Raw genomic sequence first — 10332 nt, forward strand, 5'->3', positions numbered from 1 at the left:
TTATACTGACGGAATTAATGTTTGCATAGCGGTGCTATTCAATTCTGTGGTCCGTCAAACATGGCTACGAGTGATTACTAAGGCTAAGTGAAACTATTAATAATTCATAGCATAATTTGACAGCAAAGAGACAAAATATTTTATTCTGATGGATGTATATTCTTGGAAACAACAATTATATTTTGTTATTGTTATTTTCGGGAAAAATAAGGTTAAACAAAAAAGGACATCACTGTCTTAAATGGGTTCAATGAACTTCTTGTAAAGCCTGCCTGATGAGTTACCATTCATAACGGAAGTATGACCCGTAATTACATGTTTACAGCTTTTGAACGACGTGACAGATTTAATACCCAACGAAGCGAAATCCTTTGAGATGAAGGACCACCAAATCTTTACAACATGAAAATTTCTCATCGTCATATATGTTGTAACTCGATGCTATAAACTTACACTTTAAAATATCTGTGAAATACCTACATTCTGTGTGAATCGACTCGTTGTATCATTAGACTAGTAATGTTATTACGAATAGAAAAGAACTTAGCTCGCTCATTCTTCCTAAATTATGCGTAGATCGTCTACTAAGATAGTTGCAGAAGCTTATTTTGGTTATGTTCTATGGATGGAGAAGTAGTATCCTATGAATACACCTTCATTGGCAACTCAAGGAAAATTTGATAAACTGGATGAGTAAAGACATATTTTCTTACGGAATGAGTGTTTTTCGAATAGTTTAAATGGCCATAATAATCTATATACTAGTCATAAAATCAACCTGCAATGTGCTACTCAAAAATAGAAATATTCAATAGAAATTATTCACCCGAACCTTAAGAATTACAGTTGAACATTAGAAAATAGTTTTGCTTTAGGTATGCGCTTTTCTGCATCATGTCCACTAGAAGCTCATATGGTACTTAAATATCTTTGTGGTTTTTATATCATGCAAAGTTATACAATTACTACTACTCGCTGTGTTCCACGATAACATCTCTCTTTCTGTAGTGCTGCGAAGTAGTACTCACGTAATTGTTATCATGTAAGTATGTAATACATGTTACTTTACAGGTGAAGTAATATCTGTATTATATATGTGGTAATTTTTTGAGTATTTTATTTGCATTCCTTAAGTTTTCTCACAAGTTAACTCCTTCACAAACGGGTACTGCATGAATCGTACACCTATAAAACTGTTAAACGATCTCTCTTTCAAAATAAACTCTCTGCAAATATTAACAGCGTTTTAAAATGAAAATACAGTGTTTTCTCTTTACTAAATGTTTCTACAACGCAGAGGAATTATCGAATGGCAATGATGAATCAACTGTAAACCTGTAAATGACCAACGCATCGCCATTGTTAATATTGTCTTTGTTCGAACAGTGCTGTACCCACCTTAACATTTATCATGCCTGTCGTTTATTGGACTCGAAACTAACGAACCATTGTCTGTGTGCAATCGTTAACATAAATACAATTTTATGGTAACTTTTGTTAAAACGATATTGTCACTTCGCTAATTCACCGTTTTTCGGAGTTGCTATTTTGACCTTTTTTTGTTGTGTGCGGACTTACTTGATAACGTCAAATCTCGGATGTTGCGTTGTAGGAGTAGGTTCGTCGTAAAGTTTGTTTCTTAGGTGTATGATGCCAACATAACAAAAAATTCCAAACATAATTACATTTTTCAAAGCATTTATTTTTAAAAGTAACAAATAAAATAAGATAATATTAACAGGAAAAAAAGGACAGCGTCCATGATGTAATTAGATCGCCTTGTAGATCCTCTTGGCCGTGATGTTGCCGAGGGTGATAGTCTGAAAACACAAAAAGACGGAAATATTTTAACTCTCTTACGAAAGGCACGGCAGGAACAGTTCTATAATTTTGCTCACCAATCTAGTGATACCTGACACACATTAATATATTCATTAAGAGATAGTGCTCTTTTTCTATTCAGTACGTTGTTAAGCTAACATGGTGTCAGAAGCGCTGTGAGAACACACGGTACAGATCAGGCTTTTACGTTATAGTCAGAGACAAAGAAATACTGGGGAGACATACACTCCTTAGGAGAGAAAAGTATTAATACCCATGATGTTTCGACACTGCCACAATTCTTTTCGTAAAGGTGTGAAGGAAAAAGACATGATTTTACACGATTTCGACTTCAGTCATTTTACTGCACACGCAATGTTTCTTCCAAAATATGCAACGAAGGAGTTTTTATTTCCCTCTCCGTGTATTTTGTGTTTCAGTTTTTTTAAAAAAAGCGCTGTGTAACCACCGGTGTGATTCTATGGCTCTGAGCACTATAGGACTTAACATCAATGGTCATCAGTCCCCTAGAACTTAGAACTACTTAAACCTAACTAACCTAAGGACATCACACAACACCCAGTCATCACGAGGCGGAGAAAATCCCTGACCCCGCCGGGAATCGAACCCGGGTGTGGGAAGCGAGAACGCTACCGCACGACCACGAGCTGCGGACTGTGATTCTATCCTTCATCTATTGTTGCTTACTACTTTCATTACGTAATTTGTCTGCCTCTGGAATTTTCGTCCTCTACTGTAATTATAGCCACAAGTGAACATTTCATGGTTGGTCTGTAGATTTTACGTTATCCCCTTTCTTTTTCTGGTAAGAAACCTCAGCAGCTCCTGTCGTTACTTATTTCCTTAGACTTTTTTACTGCGCCTCTGCATTTAATTTTCTGCGTTTTTCAGAGCATTTAATGCGTTTTAAGTACCATTTCGAATGGTTTTCTCGCTCCAATATAATATGTGTAAAAACTTGAAACCTTACTGAAACTTATTTCATAATTCTTTGCCAATATTTTATACCAGCTGATGTCTTATTTGACGCTGGACGGTGACTTCGTTGTCTAAATCTCTTTATGGATGATTTGATTTGTAAGACTCGCAACAGACCATATCGAAAGTTAAATTCATGGGATAAATCTCGAACTCATTGTAATTTGACATAGGCATCCTACAAGAAGATGGCTTATCGCCGCTGCAGCACGTCAAAGGTATCCTAATTAGAAAGAAGAGAGGGAAAAAGAGTCACTTCGACAGCGCTCGGCCTTTACAGGTGATGCGGGTGTGTTAGTGAACAACAAAGATGAAGCCAAATTAACGCTAAATAACTTCGTATAAAAAAGTCAGTATGCGGACACCAAATGAACAGGAAAAGTCCCACTGAAAACAGAGTATAGAAAAACGTCATTGGTCACTCACTTCAAGTAATTGGGAAACAACCATCCTACCTCCTGGACGGAACACAATTTGCAGCACAGACTGCAAAAACAAACCGACATGGAATCAATACAACGTTGTAATACAAAACTACGACCCTACAACACGGTTGTTTTACCAGACGTCTTGTACGTGGCATAAATCACAGTAATTAGAGGGATGATGAAAATTCATGAAATTGAGAAACAAAAAAGAAAATTTCTTAGAATAATGTACGGCGCTGTTCTTCAAGATAGAACTTAGATCAGACGATCTACAAAGAAATTCTACGAAAACAAAAACAATAGTGTAGATAAATTTAAGAAAAGTCATCTACAGTTCTAGGATACCTATGTAGAATGGATGAAAACGGACCCACTAACAAAATTCTTAATATCGCTAATCCAAGATAATTAAAGACTATTTGGATGAAATAAATATAAGAAGATCTGGAGGAACTGAAATTATCAGAACGTAAATTATGGGCGGAAAACAACTCCACACTCAAAACAGAAACAAAAAAAACTGAATGAGTCTCAAGAGAAGAAACGGACATAGAAGAAGATGAGAAAACACAGTGAATTAATGAAAAAGTTTTTAGAAGAGAAGGTAATATTAACAGGAAGTGAAGATGAGCTTGGCCAAAGTTCACACGCTCTTTATAATAATAATAATAATAATAATAATAATAATAATAATAATAATAATAATAATGGAAAGTGACGTGGACCTTGATCAAAAGGAAGTCACGCTTGCTCAAGGACCGCGTCACTTTCCACTTTTAACTAGACATAACGTCTGAGAAAGGAAAGAAGATAATAATAATAATAAAAGCTTTTTATACAAGAATACCATGAATGTTCTTTAATATTACACGACAGGAAGTGAAATCTGTTAACAAGATAATCTTCTTATAAATTATAGGACAAAAATGTTAGAGTTGTTTGAGAAATTCTCGCTGCTGTCTGACGGTAGGCCCGAATCCGACAACAGTTACTGTAATATAAATTGTTCATTCAAAAAGTGTGGCTGGTTACAGTTTTTTTTTCTTGGATAGTATTAAGAAAACAATGAATTAGTCAACACAGGGGAAATTACGACAGCAAATGAAACTGTATTTCAAACGTCGGAAGTTAAGCAATAAGGGAGTTTATATGAGATCAATTTGAAAACTGAAAATACTAGCAGGCTGGCCTCGCCGTATGGGTGAATCTAGAAGCGGCGCCAGAGAGGAGTTTCTGGTCGGCTGAATGGTGGCTGGGTACTCACCACCGTGAGTGCATCTGCGGTGAACTTCTTCTCCATGTTGACGACCTTGCCGTCGGGGAACTTCTGGACCTGGAGCAGGGTGTCGTCGCTCTTCTGGGTGACGGTGGTCTTGGCCTTCTTGCCGTCCAGCGTCGTCTCGTCGAACTCCTCGCCCAGCTTGAAGGAGGTGGTCACCTTGCGGTCTCCCGCCGCCGTCACCTGCGTGTACACGCCGCCGCTCTCCGTCAGCGTCGTCGTGGGCTTCAGCTTGGCGGCGGCCTCCTTCATCGCCGCGTCCACGCCTGCCGACAAGGAAAGCAACCTTCAGTGGCAGTTCGGCAGCGCGACAGTTTCCAGAGGTGACTCCGAAGTCTAGCCTACACACTACATGATCAAAAGTATCCGGACACCCCTATGTAATGCTGAATTGACCAGTAGACATCGAGAGAGGTGGATCAGTCGGTATAAAAAAATGTAGGGAGTGTTATATCGTTAGTGGGGAAGCAGTAACAGCAGAATGGGTCTATCAGTACAGCTCAGTGACTTGGAACGTGGACTGGTCATTCTATACCACCAGAGTAACAAAATAATCACAAAACAGTGGCAAAAACCGACTGTTGGTGATGCGATTGTCAAAGTGGAAACGCGAAGAAACAACCACAGCTAAACCAAGCCCATGCGGACCAAATGCACTGCGGACAGAGACCGTAAAGCATTGCAAGGGGAGGTTGTAAAAAATCCCATGAAAACAGCGAAAGGAATTGCTCGTCTATTTCGTAGTGCTACAGGCTCTCTAGCTAGCACAATGACTCTCCTCAGGGACGAAAGAATAGTGAAGTATAATGGTCGAGCAGAACCTCAAAAGGCGCGTATTTCTGTACTTGTTGCTACGCTACACTTGAGGTAATGTAAACAACGACGCGGCTGGACAGTGAATGACTGGAAACGAGAGGCAACCCGATGGAAGAGTTTGGATTTGGCGAATGCCTGGAGAACGTTACTTGACATCACGTGTATTACAACTAGTAAAGTACAGAGGAGATGTGTTATGGTACGAGATTATTTTTTCGTGGTTAGGCTGTGGTCCCCTCATTGCACTTAAGAAAACGCTCGATCCGAAAAGATATGAAGACGTTTCCAGCGTGGTATACTGCATATGGTGGAGGAACAGTTCCAAGACATGAATGTCTGTATCACCATGACAGTGCAATCTGCCATAAAGCATTATCAGTGAGACAATAGTTTGTGGAGAGTAATACTCCTCAAACAGAAGCTCGAACCGAACTCACTCCAACACCTTTGGGATGACTAAGAACGTTGACTACGCTCCAGACCCTATCGTCTAACATCACTATCTTCACTGACTGCCGAGGAAGAATGGGGTGCTATTCCTTCACAGACCTTCAAACACGTCATTGAAAGTATCCCCAGAACGGTTCAAGACAAACGGCTGACACGCATCCTTTTAATGTCCACTAATAGATATCCTGACACTTTGATCTGACATTTTACACGGGCTTCCAGTCGTTCAGGGTCAAAATTAGAGTGGTCGTATTGTATACAGAACCGACACTCACAAATGAATACCTCAGATAGTCCGAGATCAATCAACGATATTAAACGTGTAACAGCAATTCCGCAATTATGCGCAGAGAAGACAGAGCAGGTAGGTGGAAACAGTACATTGATGGCCTCTAGCAACAGTTTGATGACGAGGAAGTACGCGCTGGATGTTCATAGATGGTTCCACCTTGAAGAAGAATAGACAACAGTGTTAGATGTGTGTACGGTGGAGTTTACGACTGTTTACGGTTCGCGATTGGTTGTAGTACATGGAGCGTTATTCGTTACAGAAACCTGCAGGTGCATGATAAGGGTACAGTTCAGCAGGATCTGATCCTTGGAGATGGAACAAATGCACAGCAAGACTGTCATCTCTTTGACTACTTGGCTGTTGACGTAACTGATGCAGCATAAGCAACGTGTTTAAACCACGGTTTATCACCTCCAAAGCACAATACTGAAGCTGCTGACAAATTATATCAACGCTGCTAAAAATGCCTCGTTCATGTAAATAATTTAAGATTAGGACAAAGAAAAAAATGGAGCAGCTTTCACATATTAAATATGAATAGTGACTCACAAGGCAAATAAAGTGTTGCAGAAAAATAAAAGATTTCACGTAAGAGTCACAGTGTCGGAATGAAGCATACGAGCGGTCACCTCGTCATTATGAAGGCCATAACAAAAGTAACCGACAAGTTCTTGGAGCCAGTTGTTCTTTCTGTATTTGTAACCATGTAGAGTGCCGCTGGAAGGACATTATATGCTGTTGCTGAACCGTCTAAATGCAAAATCCAGGAAATTTTCGCTGAACGAGACAACGCATGCAAGAATAAAGAACTGTAGCCGTGATATGACTGTAGTTCTGAAACGTCTCTGAAAAAGCGGTGATGCATGTAAGCTTACCCTAAAATGCAACACTTACATTGATAAATCTATGTATCACAATTGTTCCCCATGAAACGTATATTAGAAGTTAGTATCTCACTCTCTGATGCAACAACATGTCATTTGCTACCCATAAGTTACGTTAAATAAGCAGAACATGCTAAATTGCAATTACAGGTGAGTCATAGGTTTTGGTCTCACATTGACTTTACTTGTAGCCAGTTAAATATCACAAACTAACATCGTTTACCAGTTTAACCAAACTCATGTTTTTTGCCTACGTGTACTACCACTCTCAGATTATTTATTTCACGTATCAGTCGCAGTCAAATAAACATGGAATTAATATTTGGTTAGTAATTCTAGGTGTAGTTTCATTACAAACAACCTCCTTAATATAAAAACAAGACATTTATTCGGAGCATTTTAAGCAATAGTTAGGAAGAGCAGACTTGAGGAAGCAGGGAAAGAAGAAAAAGTTGGAAACAATAGAGATGTGGATATTTAGAACTGCCACTAAAACATAATAAAATCGGAAATACAAAGACTAAGAGAAATTAAAAAGGGTATTTATTAAAATGATACAGAGAAGAAAAACTAAAATGTCCAATTCCTAATTCCACGGACAAGTTTCATAAAATGCATCTTAGAAGGAAAAGTACTAGGAAAAATATCAAAAGGCAAGCTCAGAACATTCGAATTACACAGCGTCAGCAGTGGAATGCACTCCAGCAACTACGAGCAAATGGAAAAGATGGCGAGAGAGAAAAAAGGATGTCTTCATTAGCAAGGCGTTGTCTTTAGAACCTGGTAAACTGTGAGACGACAACAGAGATCTCACTGCGAACTCTAAGCAAACGTGAAGTGATTCTATCAGACTAGTAATGAAGGCATCAAAAATTTAGTGAGAGAAAACACGTGTGTCGTGGAAACTAACCGTAGGCGTTGAGGAAGGCCTCCATGTTCTCATTCTTGTCCAGCTGGTAGGTCTTTCCCAGGAATGCCTTCACCATCTTGGAGGTTGTTGCTTCGACGACAGCACACGGGACGATCAGTAGCGGCCGGGGTAGTCGGTAGCGGGCGCCCAGTAACCGGGTGTCTTTATACGCTCTGGCAGGGGTCAAAGTAGCGAGAGGCCCGTTACGACAGCCGGCGGGAGATAACGGCAGCAGCTCAAATTGGTTTAAGATGAGCCCTTCGATAAGAAGGGCTTGTGTAAAGCAAACTCTGCACCTGTCTCCGAACTGCGATAGTGGCAAGAGTGTTGAGACATACTCAAGATTACTTCATAGCCAAGCGATAAAGGTCGCGGTTTCGACGTAACAGAATGTAGAGTGGTGCTTTCGGGGGTGGGGCGGGGGGCATGGCGGGACAGTACGAGGTTATAAGCCATCTAATATTCTACGGGGATACATTTTGCGACCGAAATACATTACCAGACGAAAGAGCTGAAACTCTCAGAAGGAGACGAGGAAAAGAAATAAAACTTCCCGGGTTCAGATTTACAAACAGCGTGGCAGTCAGCACACTTATTGATAAGACGTTGCATACCCTGTGGCCTGGATGCAAGCTATGAATCGGTTGGGTGTCAGAAAGCCGTTATACACTCTCCTAAGACAAGCTAACCCACAACTGAGATAATTGGCGCTTCACCAAAGAAGCCCACGTAAATGTTCCATAATTCGAATCCAGAACTGCCGCCAACATGAGTAAGTTAGAAGTAGATATCCTCAGTGTAGCAAAGCAGCTGAAATCATTTAATAAGGCATAAGCTCCGATGCAGATAGTATTTTATATTTTTTTAGCACGCCGTCTTCAGGCCGCGAGTGGCCAACCGGAACCATCCGACCGCCGTGTCATCCTCAGTGGAGGATGCGGATAGGACGGGCGTGGGGTCAGCACACCGCTCTCCCGGTCGTCATGATGGTATGCTTGACCAAAGCCGCTACTATTAGGTCGAGTAGCTCCTCAATTGGCATCACGAGGCTGAGTGCACCCCGAAAAATGGCAACCGCGCATGGCGGTCTGGATGGTCACCTATCCAATTGCCGACTACGCCCCCCCACAGCGCTTAACTTCGCTGATCTCACGGGAACCGGTGTATCCATTGCGGCAAGGCCGTTGCTGATGCAGATAGTATACCAGTTACATTCCTTTCAGAGCACGTAGAAATTATAGTTCTGTACTTAACCATCAGATACGACCAATCGCTCGACGAAAGATCTGTACTTAGACTAAAAGTAGCACAGGCAACATTGACAACCAGGAAAAGAAATAGCAGTAATTTGCGGAGGTACAAAAATGTTCAAATGTGTGTGGATTCCTAAGAAACCAAACTGCTGAGGTCAACGGTCCCTAGGCTTACACACTACTTAAACTAACTTATGCTATGAACAACACACATACCCATGCCCGAGGGAGGATTCGAACCTCCGGCGGGAGGGCCAGAATTACAGAGCAATATCACTGACGTCGGTTTGTAGTAGTTTTGGAACATATACTGTGTTGGAATATTATCAACTACCTCGAAGAAAACAATCTGTTGACATACAGTCAGCACGAATGCAGAAAATATCATTCATTTGAAAAACAGCTCCCCGCACATAGTAATGTGTGCTGTCGTTGGGGGATCCTGATTTCAAACTGTTTCCGATTTCTAGATTACCCATACGCTTTTGATACAGTTCTTACAAGCAGCTTCTATTTAAACAGCGTATCTATGGGGTATCGTTTCAGCTGTGTGACTGGATTCGTGATCATGTCAGAAAAGTCAAAGTTCGTAGTAGTTGACAGAAAGTCATTTACTCAAACAGAAGTGATATCTGGTGTTCCCAAAGGAGACTCTCTGCTGTTTCTATTGTATTTCAGTGAGTTAAGAGACAATCTGAGCAATCCTCTTGGATTGTTTGTATATGTTGCTGTCATTTACCGACTAGTAAAGACATCAGGAGATCAAAATAAGTTTAAAAATGATTTACACAAGACGTCCGTATGATGCGAAAAGCGGCAGTTGATCCTAAATAATGAAAAATGTGAGGGTATTAGTATTAAAAGTTGTCCGTTAAAATTCGGTTAGATGATAAATCACAAAACACTAAACGCTGTGAATTCAACTAAATGCCTGGGAGTAATAATTGCGAACAACTTACATTGGAACAGTCACATAGATAATGTGGGAAACGCGAACCATAAACTGCGTTTTGTTGGTAGAACACTTAGAAGACGCAACTGGTCCACTAAAGGAACTACCGGCACTATACTTGTTACTCCTCTACTAGGGTACTGCTGCGCAGTATGGGATCCTTACCAGATATGATTGACGGAGGACATCCAAAACGTTCAAAGAGGGTGAGACCGTTTTGTATTATCAAAAAATAGGGAAGAGAGTGT

The 10332-nt window shown here is 40.5% G+C and overlaps 1 protein-coding gene across 1 annotated transcript; it reads right to left on the reverse strand.

The window, feature by feature from the left end:
* Positions 1 to 1739: 1739 nt before the first annotated feature.
* LOC126419856 (fatty acid-binding protein, muscle-like) lies at positions 1740 to 8006 on the reverse strand. Its single transcript, XM_050087113.1, has 3 exons — positions 7880 to 8006; positions 4513 to 4793; positions 1740 to 1820 (listed from the first exon to the last, which is right to left on the reverse strand). The coding sequence occupies exons 1-3, from the start codon at positions 7953 to 7955 to the stop codon at positions 1770 to 1772; spliced, it is 408 nt and encodes a 135-aa protein (XP_049943070.1). The 5' UTR covers positions 7956 to 8006; the 3' UTR covers positions 1740 to 1769.
* Positions 8007 to 10332: the final 2326 nt, after the last annotated feature.

This window comes from Schistocerca serialis, chromosome 9 (genome assembly GCF_023864345.2).
Source record: "Schistocerca serialis cubense isolate TAMUIC-IGC-003099 chromosome 9, iqSchSeri2.2, whole genome shotgun sequence".
NCBI lineage: Eukaryota > Metazoa > Arthropoda > Insecta > Orthoptera > Acrididae > Schistocerca > Schistocerca serialis.